This window comes from Eublepharis macularius, chromosome 1 (assembly GCF_028583425.1).
Source record: "Eublepharis macularius isolate TG4126 chromosome 1, MPM_Emac_v1.0, whole genome shotgun sequence".
Taxonomy (NCBI): Eukaryota; Metazoa; Chordata; class Lepidosauria; order Squamata; family Eublepharidae; genus Eublepharis; species Eublepharis macularius.
Window position 1 is genome coordinate 254,321,442 of NC_072790.1, and position 16,629 is coordinate 254,338,070.

The following is a 16,629-nucleotide window of genomic DNA, read 5'->3' on the forward strand; positions in this document are numbered from 1 at the left end:
GGGGGTTGGGAGACAGGTGGTCACCGGAGAGCGGTCTCTTTGGCCAGCCGCCCCCCCCCTCCTGTGGGCATGCGTCTTTCTGTGCTTGCCCAAGCGTGCTGAGGCACCTGTGCTCTGCTGTCTCTCTGTGGGAGGGCCCCATCCTGTTCTGGAACCAAGCCAGTGTCTGCCGGCGTTGGTTTGTGCTGAAAGAAACCCACGGGTGACCCTCCAGTCTGTGCCTGGGAGGGCGGACTAGTGTCCAGGAACGGAGGGAGTTAGTCGTCCCTGAGATCAGCTTGCGGGGGGTGGGGGGCAGGAATGGGGGAGGCAAGTGGGTGGGTGCCCCCTGGGCCAGGGGTTGGGCACGTGAGTGTAGGCCCCACCTTCCCGTTTGCTTCTCAGCACCTGGCCTGCTGGCCAATGGTGCAGCCCTGCTTGTCCATTCGTGGGAGTGGGAGGAATGTGTTACCAATGCCGATTGGTGCGCCTTGGAAATGGCATTAAATGAGCCTTGTAAGAGTCGCCCCCCCCCTTTCCTGCAGGCAGAGATGAGGGGGGGTCCCAATTGTCTGGCCAGCTGTGGATAGCTCCTGCTAGCAGATGAGCACCTCGGCAGCCTTCTTGGAAAGGAAACTTCTCTTTGTAGCCAGAGGCCAGCGGGAGGGGGGGGGGGCTGCACCTAGGCAAGAACCCAGAGCAGGAGGAAGCGGGGGGGGGGGGTTAGAGAGAAGCCCCTCCTGTGTTCTGAGCGAGAATAGAGGCCCCTTTCTGCCCAGCTGAAAAGGCAGCGGTCTGAATAGACTTGGAACAGGACAGCAGCAGCAGCCTTTCACTCCTGGACTTGGCCAGATTTTTCTGCAGCGCTTTTGGTTCCTTTGCTGCCAGACATGCCCGGATTGCTAATAAAGACTCTCCCTTTGGACCCATGAGGACGGTGCCCAGCTCCTTGCCAGGGGAGGCCTCCCATTCTGAGGCCGGCTGCAGCAGTTGCAGAGGAAGGAGAGAAAGCGGCAGCTCCCAGCTCGTGCCCCCCCCCAGCCCTTCTTGTCTCCTGGAGTTAAACTTGGCAGTGCCCAGGACAGCTGGCAAGCTCGGAGGGGCACCGTAGTCATGGGGAGGCCGTGAGTCAGGGGCAGAGTTTCTGCACTGCATGGCAGAGATCCCCGGTTCAGTCCCTGCTTCTTCAGTTCAAAGGGCAACGTAGGTGGGGGGGGGCTGCTCTGTGGAGGAAACGGACATGTGCCCCCAGTAACTCTGGAAAGGCGCCATAGAAAGCAGTCGTTCCCAAAACAGGAGTGGGGGGAACTCACAGAGGTGGGCTTTTACTTACTTACTTACTTACTTACTTACTTACTTACTTACTTACTTACTTACTTACTTACTTACTTACTAGTCCTCCTGGTGAGATGCAAGGCAGATTATACGGTGCAAGTCAATATGCTCAACAGCTGGGACATTCAGTAAAGAAGACAATGGTGCAGGGCTTGCAGAAATTTGGGGGGGGGGACCCATGCAGGAATCCGATACAGAGCTGAAAACAATCCTAAGACAAAACATAAGCAATTGACAAAACATATTAAATGAATGCAGAATGACCCAGTAGGAGTATACGTACAGCAACAGACAGTACGTAGTAGTATAGTTTACAGTCCCTTTCCCTTTACTGATGCATTTCCTTGCAGCTCAGCCCAATCACCTGTGTAAAGAAGCCCTCCTTAACACTTCAGGCTTGCCTAATTTGCAGAAAGCTATGAGAGTGGGAGCTTTCCTGACCTCTTCAAGTAGGCCATTCTACAGAGAATGGAGGGGGCAGCTGTTGGTTTTGCCCATTGGCAGGTGGCACCTGCAGAAGACCTTGCTCAGATGAGCAAAGCTGCTGTGGCAAGGCATAGGGAGAAGGGCAATCTTGTAGGATCATAGGATCATAGGGTTGGAAGGGACCTCTAGGGTCATCTAGTCCAACCCCCTGTGCAATGCAGGACATTCACAACTACCTCCCCCCAACTGCCCCAGTGACCCCTGTTCTATGCCCAGAAGATGGCAAAACACCTCCAGGATCCCTGGCCAAACTGGCCTCTGGAAAACTGCTACCTGACCCTGAAGTGGCGATTGGCCTCACCCTGGGCATGTAAGAAGGGGCCGTGAGATCTAAGCGCTGACGCAGCCCTTCCTGCCCTCCCTCTCATGATCTGCCCAGGTTCACAGGATCAGCACTGCTGTCAGGTGGCCCTCTGGCCTCTGCTTAAAAACCTCCAAAGAAGGAGAGCCCACCACCTCCCGAGGAAGCCTGTCCCACTCAGGGATTGCTCTGTCAGGAAGTTCTTCCTAATGTTTAGCCGAAAGCCCTTTTGATTTAATTTCAAGCTGTTGGTTCTAATCTGACCTTCCGGGGCAGCGGAAAACAACTCTGCACCATCCTCTATATATGACAGCCCTTCAAGTACTTGGAGATGGTTATCGTATCACCTCTCAGTCGTCTCCTCTCCAGGCTAAACATTCTGAGCTCCTTCCGCCTTTCCTCATAGGACTGGGTCTCCAGACCCCTCACCATCTTTGTTGCCCTCCTCTGGATACATTCCAGCTTCTCTATAGCCTTCTGAAATTGTGGTGCCCAAAAATGAACACAATACTCTAGGTGAGGTCTAACCAGAGCAGAGTAGAGCGATACCATCACTTCTCGTGATCTGGACACCTTGCTTCTGTTGATACAGCCCCAAACTGCATTTGCCTTTTTAGCTACCACATCACGCTGCTGACTCATGTTCAGTGTATGGTCTACTAAAACCCCGAGATCCTTTTTGCACATACTACTGTCAAGACAAGTCTCCCCCACCCTATAATTATGCGTTTGATTTTTCCTACCTAAATGCAGAACTTTGCATTTATCTGTCGACATTCATTTTATTTGTTTTAGCCCAGTTAGGACCCCCTCATTCAAGAAGGGACCCTCCTGCTCTCACCCCAACAGAAAGATCCGGGATCCCGGGGTTTTGGCTCACCTGTGGTCTCTCTCACATTGCAGTGGCGCAGCGGTTCTGCTCAGCCAGGTGGCCTCCAGCCACATCGTCATGGAAATCTGCTCCCTCTGGCAGCAACCTCAACCCGCGTAGTGGTCGGATCAATTCTGACTTTTCTCCCCGAACCCATGACAGAAATGCAAGCATATTTCCTCTTTTTCAAGTTCAGCTTAGGAGTAAAACTGCCTAAAATCCAGATCAAAAAGCAAGATCTGGTCCAATAGCACCTTAAAGACCAACTGGATTGTGGATTTTTAATTTTGAGTCCCTTAAGTAGAATTTTCATTCCTTTCGATAGACTTTTGGAATTGGTAAGAAAAGTGACAGCAGTCTGTACCTGTAAGGCTGATGGAGTTCCACTCCAGGCAGCTGAATGGGGTGCCTTCCATGAAGATCGTTTCAGGTGGGAAGCCGTGTTGGTCTGCAGTCGAAGAGCAAGATCCATTTCCGGTAAGATGCTGTTAGACCCGGATCTTGCTCTTTGACTGCAGACCAACGCGGCTTCCCACCTGAAACTAGCACCGAAGGGGTTGTGGTCAGGTTCAATCCGTCTTGCCTCTTCGTTGATAGAATAGGACTTGAAGTAGCAGTTGCAGTTGGGGTAGGAACTAGCAGGCTTCCCCCCACCCCAAAAGGAGGCTCCCCTCACCCGCATTTGTACAGCCAGGGGCACGGCTAACCCCACAGCCTTATTAAAGGGGAAGTCACCCCCATTGTGCTTCAGAAAGGAGTGTGTGCGCAACCGCCCTGAGCCTGCTGATGTGGGGAGGGCGGAATATAAATCGAATAAAATAAATAAATAAATAAACCGATGTGTAGCACCAACTGCTGGTGTGGACTGGATTCGCACCTGAGGCTGGAGTTTGCTTGCCAACTTGTTTTCTTTGGTTGGCGGAGCATCTTAGTTCTCCTCCCTTTGCAGGCGTGTCCTGACTGGGGTGGGGGGATTCCTGATCTGCAGAAACCAAGGCCGATTCTGCACGGCTTACCTGAAGCCGGGACGTAGCAGAACATGCCGGCAAAAACGTGAAAGATCGTGTTTTCTCGCACGAGTTTTGCAAACAATGATTGGTTTGATGCTTAATTAAATATTCATGTTTTCTATTGTATAGCCTTATAATTAACCAAAAAGTAATGTTATATCCAACTTGCAAAACAAATTATAAATTTGTGAGAAATGACAGGAAGAGTTAAGTTGGTAGGCCACCATTGGTCCATTCTACGACCGGCAAACGTTAACCTGGACAGAGTCCAGTATTTTTAATTGGCTGTCAAAGATGAAAGCGGGCCTGTCTCAGTGATGCAACATTCTGTTTTAAAAAAACCCTCAAGACAGTTCATGCAAAGTGCATAAATTCACTTGGAAGCAGACGCGTGTATCGCCCTGTGTGGTGAGATTCAGTCTGTATTACTGCAACAGCCTGCCTGGCTTCACACCTGCTTCCCTCCTCAGGCAGGACGCGAGTACGCACCCCCAGGGGCCACTGCGGAGAATGGAGGGGGCAAGAAAAAACAGAAGGAGAAGGAGCTGGACGAGCTGAAGAAGGAAGTGAATCTGGTGAGAGGGGCTGGGCGGGGCTGGGCTGTGTCGGCGGGTGGCGGGAGAGGCTGTAAGCAGCCCCCCCTCCTTGAATGGGGTCAAATCGCTGACTGCTTTGGGGCTCCTGGTTGATTCCTCCGCTCAAGAGCATCCAGGCAGCCAGGCTGTCCTGGCGGGGTGCAAAAGCCAATGGCTGCGACCGCTCGGGGCGTGGTGCTGTTTGGGCCTGGGAGGTGTGTGAGGCCCGTGCAGGAGTCTGTCTGGGGGCAAAGTGCTGGCAGGAAGCTTGACGGCCTGGGGTGGAAGGTCTCTCCGCCTCTGTATGCAAGATGGACATTTTGGATAAAAGTCCTGTGGTGGGTCTTCGGCTCACCTGCCGGTCTGACTCACAGCCTGTGGTACTTCTGCCCTGTAGGATGATCACAAGCTGTCTCTGGATGAAATCAGCAGGAAATACCAGGTGGATCTGTCCAAGGTAAGACCCCCCCACACACACCAGGTTCCTTTCTTGCTGGCTGCCCGTTGCTGCACTCGCTTTCTCCTTCCCTGACCTTTGGTCCCCCAGCCTCCCAGAAAACCGCAAAGCAGATTCCAAGAGCTCAGTTAAAACACATAACACCGATCCATTCAAGCTCCAGCTCTTCATAAGCAAAGGCTCACCCACGTGATCGTGCCATACCAACCCAAAGTGCCGTTTTGAACCGTCAGAGAAATACTTTTGGAGACCACACCATTGGACAGGCTCTTCCAAAGGCCGTTGGGATGAAGTGAGGGTAAAGTAAAAGTAGATAGTGGTAAATGCAGAGCTTGAGCACTGTGCCGCCCTTGAGGAAGGAACAGCCCAAAGGGAACCCCGAGCAGGCCTGAGAGGGCGCAGGGTCCCTGCCAGGAGGGGTGGCCCTTCGGGGAGGTGGGCCAGGTCACAAGAGCTTTCTGTGTAAGAACAAACTCCTAGAGGTGAGCAAATGGACCGCTGCCTTCTGTTCTCGCTGAAGCGCCAGGCCAGAGTGCATTGTGGTCACCGAGCCCAGAAGTTGCAATCGCACGGGTGTGTAGGGCCAGCTTAGCAGAGCCTAGGAGGAAGGAGACCTGCCGGGCCAGAGGGAACTGGGAAGAGGCATTCTTGGCTGGAGCACCTCAAGAGGCCAGGCTGGGTCCAGAAATATTCCAAACCTTTTTGCAGGGCCAGCTTTCCCCACCAGCATCCCCCTCTCTGTGGCTTTGTGTGCTGGCAGCCCTCCCTTGATGGGAATCGCCCAAGGCCAGCCTCTGGCAGATGGACTGACCTCTCCCAAGGACTCTGTCTGTCCCCAAGCAGGGCCCTCCCAAGGCACACTGGTGCTGAGGCTGCTGTCCAGGAGGAGGGAGAGCCCCCACCCCGTACCCCTCGCAGCTTCACTGAGGGCAGTCGCACGGCCCCGTAGGAGGCCCACTCAACGTTAGGCGCACCACCACAGCATCCGTGAGCTATCTGGGATGTTCACCTTCCCGCCGGGTGTTTGCCTCCACAAACATCATGTGTGCATCAGAAATGTAGGAGTCCATCACAACCAAGCCTTCCTGCCTCCCCCTCGGTGTTATGTACAACAGAAACACGTAGAACAAGGGTGGCCAGCAAGCAACAGTCTCGCTTTCGTTTCTGGTTTTTGTAATTGAGCTATCACATGTGGGGCCAGGACTGAAATTAGTCCCCCCCCCCAATAGTCCCTCGCTTGCAGGGGTCTCAACAAGGCAGCTCAGTGGATCAGGTTGGACAAGGGGCAGCCCCTGAAGGTGCCGTCCTCAGCCCCCTCCGTGCCATTCCTCTGCCTGGCTGGTCTAATGCACCCCTCCTCTGCCCCCCTTTTTCTCCCCCCCCCCTTTTCCATGCCCCTCCTTTCTTTCCCTCGGATTCCTTTCTCTCTCCCCATGGCAGGGTCTGACCAACACTCGGGCCGCAGAGATTCTAGCCCAAGATGGCCCCAATGCCTTGACGCCGCCTCCAACCACACCAGAGTGGGTCAAGTTTTGCCGGCAACTCTTTGGGGGCTTCTCCATCCTGCTGTGGATCGGGGCCATCCTCTGCTTCCTGGCCTACAGCATCCAGGCTGTCATGGAGGACGAGCCTGCCAACGACAACGTAAGCCCGGTCAACTCTGCGGAGCAGGTCCCTCGGAGGGAAGTGGAAGTCACCTCCAGCACGGTGCCAAGCCCAGCGGTGGGACCTGGGGCTCCACCAGCAGCCTTTCCACCTGAGACTGGTGGAAGGAACGGTCCGTCCCCGCAGGGCACCTGAGTGCCTTTTTCAGTCAGGCAGGAGGTCATCTGGAGAGTCAGGGAACTCTCTGGGATCCCAGAAAGAGGGTCATGAACGGGTCAGGACAGAGGCTGAAGGGGGGGCCTGGGCAGCTGCCCGGAGGGAGCCTTGGACAAACAGCTGCCTCGGCTCCCGGGGCATGTGGGGTGTGCCAGCGGGGGGCTGTGGCTCAGGGGCATCATGCATGCGTGGCATCTGCAGTGAAAAGCTCCGTAAGGTCCTTCTCTCCCTGGAAGCCTGGGAAGCCATAGCCGGCCCAGGTTTGGCCCAAGGGAGGCCGTCTCCAATGGCCCCCCCACCTCCCCTCTCATTCAGTCAGGCACTAGCAAAAGACCGCCCGGCCGCGCCAAACTCGCCTCTCCTTGTAGTTCCTCACCATGTTGCACCAAAGCAGGAACAGGCAGAGACTTGGTGGCACCTCCCCCTTTAAGGGGAAAAAGTCTCTAGGGGGAAAGGCCCAGCAGCCAGCACGCCATCTCTCTCTCGTGTGTGTGTGTGTGTGTGTGTGTACCCCCCACGCGTGCAGAAAGGGACCCATGGGGATGGTGCCCAGCACCTTGCCATCTGCCACTTCCATACATTAAGCCTGAAGGGGCAGGGCACTTCTCTCCAGGCCTGTTGGCAACCCAGGCTCCAGTCCCATGCAGAGAGAGGGAGAGATGCAGCAGGTGCTCCTGAGCAGATGAAATGGGGTGTGTGTGTGTGGGGGGGGGGGTTTTATTCATGTCCCACAAGGCTAGGAGGACGCAGGGGCCCCCAGGGAAGCTGAGATGCAGGCGGGACCCCCGGAGCTCTTTCTTTGCTCAATGAGTAATTAATCAGGGGAATTTGCTGCCAGCGGACGGACTGATAGCCACAGCTTCAGAAGGGGACTGGGCAGAGTCCTGGAGGAGCCGTCCATCAGGCGGCCCTTCGCTCTCTCCTCATCAGGGAAGTCAGCAACAACAGCAGCAACAACAACTGCACTTACATGTCGCTCTTCTCGACAGACAGATGAGTGCCCCATTCCGAGCGGTGAACAAAATCAGTGCCTTATTCTCCCTACAACACAGCTGGGGAGCTGGGCCGAGGAGCTCACCCAAGGCCGCCTGTGGAGCTCAGGACAGTCCTGGGACTCAAACCAGCGGAGGGCTGACTTGCAAACCAACCACTTAACCGCTAAGCTACAGCGTCCCATTCATCCAAAACCCGGGAGGCCTGCAAGTAGCCCCATTGCCAGGCTTTTCCGCCGCCGTGTCCTGCTCCACAGCAGGCTGGTCAGAAATGGATTTATTTATTCACATTATTTATAGTCCGCCTTTCTTGCCGAGACTCAAGGCGGATTACACAGTGTGAGTCGATAGGATCAACGGCTGCGACGTTCTATGAAGAAGGCGAGAGGGGATGGACTACAGAAGTTTGAAAGCAAGCAGAAATTCTGTGCAGAGCTGAAAACAACGCCCGCACAAACCATAAATAATTTTAACATGACATATTAAACAGTAAGGAGGCTACCCGGTAGGAGCAAACGTAAGGCCACACAGGCCGTTACCGGTGTGAGGAAGCCCCCCTGAATAATTCCGTTTTGCACAGTTTACAGAAAGCCAGAGGAGGGGGAGCTTTCCTGGCCTGTCCAGGCCGGCCATGCCACAAGATGGAGGCTACACAGATAAAGCACGGGCAGCTGTTGATTTTGCCCATGCACAGGGTGGCACCTGCAGGACACCTTGTTCAGATGGGCAAAGCTGCCGTGGTGGAACACAGGGAGAAAGGCAGCCCCATAGATACGAGGGGCCAAGGCCATGAAGGGCTTTGTAGGCGACAGCCCAAATCTTGAATTGAGTCCGGTAACTGATGGGGGGGCCAATGGAGTGACTGCAGAACGGGAGTGATGTGCATACTTTGCCTGGCTCCTGTCCTGATGATAATCCAGCTCTGTAGCATTCTGCACCAACTGAAGTCCCTGAGTTGGCTTTGAGTAGTAGTCTAGCCTTGGATGTCTCTATGGCATGGATACAGGTGTCCACTCCAGGTGGGCTGTGGCAGGGTAGGGCTCAACAGAGTTGGGAGAAGGCCTTTTTTGCCGCTGGATTAACTTGCTTCTCTAGCTGTAGTGGTGGATCCAGTATAACCCCTCCACTGAATCCACAAGTATCGGCTGAGCTCCACTGGAAGCGGGGAGCACCACGTCCTTCAAGATCTCCACCTTCCCAACCAGCATCACGTCCCTCTTGTCTGGGTTCAGTTTCAGTTTGTTCACTTTCAGCCATTCGGCAGCAGCTGCTTTGCATAGTGAGATACGAAGCTGGGTGTCATCCGCAGACTGACCACTTCCAGTTCCAGTGCTATGAATGGTTTGGCCTAAGGGCTTCACATAGACGTTGAATGGTGGGGGGTGTGGGGGGGGGGACTGCACGCTGCGGAACCCCACAAGAGAACCCCCACCCTGAAGACAGCTGGTCTCCGTCAGCAACCTTCTGAGGAACGATTGAAACCGGTCCGCGGCCCGTCCCCTGGTCCCCGCTTCTGCCTCCAGGTGCCTTCGTAGGACGGCAGGGTCTATGGTAGCAAAGGCTGCAGGTGGATTCAGGAGGAGCAACGGAGGCGCCTGGCCTTTGCCTGGGTTCAGGTGGAGAGAAGAGTGCTTGAGTGCAGAGCCTGCCCCTGCCCTTCCTCCGGAGGCCCGAGGCCCGAGGAAAAGGGCCTGACTGGCAGCCCTGGCTGCTGCCTGCGGGGCCAGGGGGGGCCCAGAGGAGGCTGCGGGGCACGGACGGTCCTGCAGGCATTCCTGTCTCGCCTTCACTTTGGCAACGAGGATGGTGCTCTTCGACGGCAGGGCGTTGCAGCAGCCAGGCCCTTGGAGTGGGAAGAGCCGCTTTCCGTGCCCACCTGAGGGACAGAGAAGACCCAGTTAAGCCTGTAAAAGGTTTATTGGTAGAAAAGTGCGGATAACTCACAAGCAGTCTGATAGGGAAAGGGTTACCAACCAAAGACAAACCAATACAAGTCCTCTAACTCCTCTGAACGTCACTTTCTGGATCTGAAGTGGGCTGCCTCCCTGGTGAGTAGGGTTTCCAATCCCCAGGGGGGGCCTGGAGACCTCCCAGAATCGCAGCTGATCTCCACTCTAGAGGCCGTTTCCCCTACAGAAAATGGCTGCGTTGTAGGGTGGACTCTGTGGCATGATACGCCGCTGCGCTTCTTCAGGAATATCCAGGAATCTCCCAGTCTGGAGTTGGCAAGCATGCTGGTAGGGTTGCCACCGCCAGCCGGAGAAAATCCCCGGGGATTCGGTTGCAGTGCCTGTGGGGAGGGGAGGCTTTGGGGAGGGATTTCATCTAGAATCGGGGGCACACCGTAGAGTTTGCCCTCTGAAGTCGCCATTTTCTCCAGAGGAACTGATCTCTGTTGACTGGAGATCGTTTTATTTATTTAGAATATTTCTGTGCCACCTCTTCAGAGTCCTGCTTGATGCAGATTACAATTACAAAGCAGAGTACAAAAAAACAAATTTTGAGAAAACATGCCCTTTAAAAAACAAGCCATTTAAAAAACAAGGCCTTTTAAAAACTGGAGTTCTGGGAGGTCTAAAGGCTGAGAAACCGAGCAGGGCAGCAGTTCTGCCAAGAGCCTTCCAGGAAGACGCTTCCAGCCACCGGTGCGACCACCCATTTGCCCCACGATCTCCTCCCAACACAAGAAGGGCCATATAAGACAGCGAATCCAGAGGAGGCCGCAGAGAAAGCTCAGCCACCCTCCCGCACCTGGACTTGCTCCTGCAGGTGCCACCCGGCCTGCACATGGGCAAAATCAACAGCAGCCCATACACGGGCCTTCTCTGTGGTGGCCCCCACCCTGTGGAACAACCTTCCTGAGGAGGTCAGGAGAGCCCCCACCCTCCCGGCTTCCCACTAACGATGCAAAACCGAATTATTCCAAAAGGCTTTTCACTCAGAGAGGAGGGCGGTATTGTAGGGAGGGGGTCTCAGACGCTTTGCTAATGAGTTAGGGACCACAGACTTCACCACTATGTTGTATTGGATTCCTGCTAATGCTGTCTTTGTGAACTTGTATCTATTTACCCTATGGCATTGTTTATGGAAATGTCCTTGATACTGATTGCACTAATCTCACACTATGTAATCTGCCCTGAGTCTCCGTGAGAAAGGCGGACGGTAAACGACATAAATATACATACATACATACATACATACATACATACATACATACATACATACATACATACGAGGCTGCTGGCCAGAGCATGGCTCCCTGCCCTCAGAGCGTGGGGGCGGCGCGTTGACTGAATCTGCATCCACCCCCCCTCTGGGGTCTCCTGAGATCACAGAGTGTCCGATGAGTAGACCCAGGCCTGCCTCCCCAGCCCCACATGAGGCAGGACCTTCAGCCAGTGACACCCTCTTGGCCTGACCTACCTCACAGGGGCGTTGTGAGGAGGAAATGGAGGAGAAAACTATAAGCTGCTGCTTGGAGCTGCTTCGAGGGCAGATACCTCTCGGAGGGGGAGGAGGTGAGGCCACTGACCTGGTGGGGGGCCGGACACAGGTGGGGACTTTGGCAAGAGAAATCGTGGCCTGCGGAGGCCTCTGTCTCACGGGCGCCTGCTTTGTCTCCCCAGCTGTACCTGGGTGTGGTGCTGGCCGCGGTCGTCATCGTGACCGGCTGCTTCTCCTACTACCAAGAGGCCAAGAGCTCCAAAATTATGGACTCCTTCAAAAATATGGTTCCTCAGGTAGGGTGGACAGAAGGCCCTGTCGGAATATGCTGGGCAAGGGCGCCTTTCAACCTGGGGCATATCGGGGGGGGGGCTCGAGGGGGTTCCCGGCCGCCTGTCTGACCACCGCCTCATGCAGCCGCCCCCTTCTGTTGCTGTTCAGCTGGGCCACTTACTCCTGCGCAAGGTGCCCCCAGCTTCCTGACTGGCACAAATTAAGCTGGTGATGGGAAAGCTTTGCCCGTAGAATTCTGGCCCGATAGACTGCTCTGAAAGACACAAGAGCAAGGCCACGAGCCGTTTTCTGCAGAGCACACCAGTGGCAAGTGAGAGGGGAGGCGGAGCACCAGACACGGGAGCACCTGGAGCTTGCTACGCGTGCTCAGGTGGGGCAGGGGACCCACGGGGCCATCTGCAGCCACAACCAGAGGGCAGGTGCAAAAAATAACCGGGAGATGTGGCTGCAGGACTAGGCGCTTCGCTGCCCTCTTGTGGCTGAGACAGGAAGGAGGCCGTCACAGCTCCACCCCCCAAAAGGCTTCGCCGTGGAGATGATTTGCATCACCAGAGGGGCTTTTCCAGACTTTAAAAAAAAAAACCCTGGTACTTACCAGATCACTATATCATTACAGAGTTATAACAATATATTGCAACAATGTTCTAGTTCCCAGCTTTCATTTTTGTAGTCTTTTTGTTGCAGAGTCGTAAGAAGAAATGTGCAGCCAGTACCTTTCCCCTTTTAATTCCACATCAAAAAAGGCTAGAGAAAAAAAAACCTGGGAATGAGTGTATTGTTGCAAGAGGTTGTTATAATGCTGTTGCAGTCGCTAGTATTTTTAGAAGTCCTCCCAAGGCCCTCCTGTTTTAGCTGTGGGGGTGAGGGGGCAAAAATGGCCCCGATTTGGGCACGACCTGCAAAAATGTGCAACTTCCTGACCGCAGAGCATCCAAAGGGACATCAATTGGCTGCAATTAAAAAAGAAAATCATACCAAATCAGGTTTGGGACAAATGGCAACAAAGTTGTGGGAAACACAGAAACGGCCTTGCCCGTCCTCCTGGGCTTTCTGTGGGCCGTTGTGTGCTGTTCTGTCCTGAAGGCAGTGGGCCTGCTTCCAAAGCAGCCTGGCTGTGCTAAACATTTTCCATCTCTTCTCCCCCAAACCCCTGGCTCTCCCTCAACAAAATGCCAAATCCCAACGGGCACGGATTGGCAGCAGCTGGTACACATGGAGGCTGTTGCTCCCCTTATTTTTGTGCCAAGCTGCCCTCCCCGTGCACGAGAGATTCTCCGTTTGGCTGCTTCTGATCGCGGGCCTTTCCCGAAGGATGAGAAAGGGGCATTTATTGATGAACTCTTTTTGCCCCTTCTTCTCAATTTACTCCATTCATTGAATGGAAACTACCCTGAAACTACAAGAGGAAACATTTCAAAATAAGTTCAGAAGACCCTCAAGCAGCAAGAACAAATCATCAAACAGGGAGGGCGGGAAGGGCTACGTCAGTGCTTAGTTCTCATGGCCCCTTCTTACACACCCAGGGCAAGGCCGATCGCCACTTTGGGGTCAGGTAGCAATTTTCTCCAGGCCAGTTTGGCCAGGGAACCTGGAGGTATTTTGCCATCTTCTGGGCATGGAGTAAGGGTCACTAGGGCAGTTGGGGTGGGGGGTAGTTGTGAATTTCCTGCATTGTGCAGGGGGTTGGACTAGATGATCCTGGGGGTCCCTTCCAACTGTACGATTCTATGAAGAAAGGGTGATCGGGTTACCACCCCCAGGTTGGGATATTCTTGGAAATTTTGGGGTGGAGCCTTTGGAGGACAGGGAGAGGAGATGAGGGACCAGAGAAGGGTATAACGTTGTTTTCTCATCTTTGTGGTCTGATCAGCTGTAATTCCAGCTGACCTCCACATTATGCCTGGAGGTTGGCAACCCCAATAGGACAGCAGTGACCTCTCAGCCGGCCTGTCATCAGCAAAGGAAGGTGCCAAGGAGCCCAGGGCAGCCCAAGGGCAAGGCTGGCATCCTGTTAGTGTCCCAGCTGGGAAACCCAACCCCCAAGAGCCAGAGGGGGTGCGTGTCTGGGGGCCAATCAGCACAGAGGTGGACTGGAAAGATGGTGGAATTCCTCCAGAGGTGTGGCTGGGCGGGGGCAACCCAGAAGGGGAGGGGCTGCCCCCTCGGGCCCTGGAAGGTGAAAGTGCAAAGAAGGCTGAGAGTCAGGCCAGGACTCTGCAGGTGTGAGTTCAGATCCTCTCTCAGGCCTGAGGCTCCCGGGGGTCGGGGGAGCCTTGGTCCAGAGTCTGTGGCTGGAGGACAGAATCCTGTGTGCATTCTGGAGCTCTTCAGGGATGGGTGGGCTGCGAAGGCCACTGCAAGAGATTGTCACACAAGAGTTCTAACGCTCTGTGCCCGCTCAGCACCCGCTCAGCCGTGGCTCTCTGGGAATGGGAGGCGAAGCAGAAGGGGGCCCTCGGAAGGGCTGTAAGAGCTTCAGAGGAAGGGGCTGCAGCCGTTGGCTCGGTCACCCCACTGTGTGTCTCTCTGGGTTGCTGGGTGGCCCCAGGAATTTGAAGAGCCAGGTGGGCAAAGGATTTGCCAGAGAGCTGGGCACGGGCGGAGAGAGTCACATTCTTGCCTGTGATGTGCAGCTTCCTTCCTGTCTCTCTCTTTTCAGACGGGTTTTGTAAGCTTGAAAGTTCTGGCCATCTCTGGCTTTTATCAGCCCTGTGGAACCAGAGATACTGGCATGGTGAAAGTAATGGGGGGGGAGTGTGTGTGTGTTGTGTGTGTGTGTGTGTTGCTTGAACGCAGGAGGGAGGGATGGAGCACCCTTAATCACGCCCGTCTGATCGCTGTCCACAGCAAGCCTTGGTCATACGGGAAGGCGAGAAGATCCAAATCAACGCTGAGAACGTGGTGGTGGGAGACCTGGTGGAGGTGAAAGGAGGGGATCGGGTCCCTGCAGACCTGCGGATTATCTCCTCCCATGGTTGCAAGGTGAGGTGGAGGGGCTGGGCCTCAGCGGCACTGCCTTCATAGGGGGAGGCCATTTCGACGTCATCTCTGTGTACTTCATATTACCCACTCAGGGTGAGTCCAGGTCAGCGTGGGATTGTCAGACCTGAACTCGCTGCGCAGGGCTGAGAAGCGACTGCTTAGCTTTGGGCCCTGATTTCTCATGTCTTATTTAAGCACGAAGATGACGTAGGCGGTGTGAAGGAGCAGCCAGGGAGGGCATCGCAGTTCCTGCCCCCCGCCCCCCCCCCCCGCATGCTGTTTGTTTTGCTCCTCTGCTGGGTGAGGGGGTGGGCAGCCCGGAATGTGCCAGTTGGCGCTGAGGCATGCAGCGGGGGTGCGAAGGAGCCTCCCTGCAAGTAGTTCTTCTGTCTGCAAGCAGACTGGAGGGGAAACGGAAAGGTCTGGGCAGAGACGTTTCTGCGTGGGGGCCGTGGGGGGGGGCACCTGTGCTGCTAAGGGACGCCAATGGCCCTTGTCCCGCTGGGCTCGGGCAGCCTCCTTTTTTGCCCCTCCGCTGCCAATGTGGAAAATGATGCCGGGGGTCCCTCGTCCCTCTGCTGACACTACGCAATTGCAGGTCAATGCAGCACGAAATTGCACACTGTCCGGAAAGAGAAAATTGGCCGGGCTTGCAGAACAGGGACCTGGTTGGAAGAACACGGCGTGGTGTGTCTGTTCTGACCGACTTTGCCTAGCTATGCGGTCCTCCACCAACCCCACAGAGGTGGCAGAGGAGGAGAGGAGGCTGTAGCCTGCCCCCCGAGCCCTGCAGCTTCTGCAGACCCCCAGAGCAAACTCTCACCAGTGTGGACTGTGAGCACTCCTCACGTTAGGGACGAAGGACGGACCAGGCGTTCAGCTTCTTTACTGCCTCGCCAGCTGGCACCCAGTCTGAGCTGGCTGAGCTGCTCCCGGCTGCGGTGCTGGGTGGCTCTGCTGCACCCCGATCTGGGCAGGGGGAGGGCAGGGCAGCCGGGCTTGGCACTGCCCCCTCCCCAGTGCCCCCATGGGGAGGAGGCAGGGTGGCCGGGTATTGCCCCCTCCCCAGCACCTCGATCTGGGCAGGGGGAGGGCAGGGCAGCCGGGCCTGGCACTGCCCCCTCCCCGGAGACCTGATTGGGGCTGGATCGGCCTGCCACAGGCGGGGAGTGCCACCTCAGGGGGCGGCGCCAGGTGCCCTGGCGAGCTCGTGCACCCCAGCAGCCGGCCATTTCAGTAACTAAAGCTGACAACCCTAACCCTTCCCAACCTCAAGGTGGCGGCTGGAGATCTCCTGGGGTTGCAACTGATCTCCAGCGGACAGAGACCCCTTCCCCTGGAGGACAAGGCTGCTTTGGAGGGTGGGCTCCATGTCTCCACCCCCTGATTGCCCAGCATTTCCCCACCTGGAGCTGGCAACCCACAAGCTTGCCTCCCGCTGCCTTTCCAAGCTCAGCTGGGCAGCCCCCAGCCAGCCAAGCCTGGCGCTGGGAGGGTGAAAGGCAGAGCAGCCCCCCCACCCCCCCACCTGCCCGTGCTGTCCTTCGGCGGGCCAGGCTCCACGCACGCTCTGCAGGGCTCTGCCAGGGGGAGCCGGAGTCTCCGCCATGACGACCCCCAGTGGCTGGCGGGCGTGCACGAGCGAGCGGGACAGGCGGAGGAGATGCTCCTGCCGAGACAGAGGGAGCCCTGGACAGGGAGGCTGAAGTGGGGGTGGCCGTGGAGGAAGAAGCAGCAGCCAGCGCCCACCTGCCTTGAGTGGCCGGGAGGCAGCGGACCAAGCCGGGCGCCTGCTGGGACCCAGCAGCGTGGCTTCTCCCCTGCCTGCCTTCTCTGAGGGAAGCGCTGCCCGTTCTGGCCCCACTGGCACTCGATCGGGCCACCGAAAGCAGTGAGCGCTGCCAGGAGCGACTCCCCTCTTATCCCCACTAGGGGGTGCTAATGTGCCTGCACTCTGCGATGAGGGGTGAGTCGTTTCAAACACGCTTACCCATTTATGTCATAAGATTTGTGTATGTACGTGTGTATATATTTACGTCATTTCTAGTCCGCCTTTCCCATTGAGAGCCAAAACAGATGAGA

The 16,629-nt window shown here is 55.8% G+C and overlaps 1 protein-coding gene across 1 annotated transcript in view; it reads left to right on the top strand.

Annotated features, from left to right (window-relative positions):
* The window catches only part of LOC129343107 (sodium/potassium-transporting ATPase subunit alpha-2), a 42,641-nt gene that overhangs the window by 3,378 nt on the left and 22,634 nt on the right, over nt 1–16,629 (top strand). Inside the window, exons 2-6 of the mRNA XM_054999126.1 lie at nt 4,453–4,557; nt 4,955–5,014; nt 6,455–6,658; nt 11,454–11,567; nt 14,413–14,547. Of these exons, the coding sequence (XP_054855101.1) occupies nt 4,453–4,557; nt 4,955–5,014; nt 6,455–6,658; nt 11,454–11,567; nt 14,413–14,547 (618 nt within the window). The remainder of the gene's footprint in view (nt 1–4,452; nt 4,558–4,954; nt 5,015–6,454; nt 6,659–11,453; nt 11,568–14,412; nt 14,548–16,629) is intronic.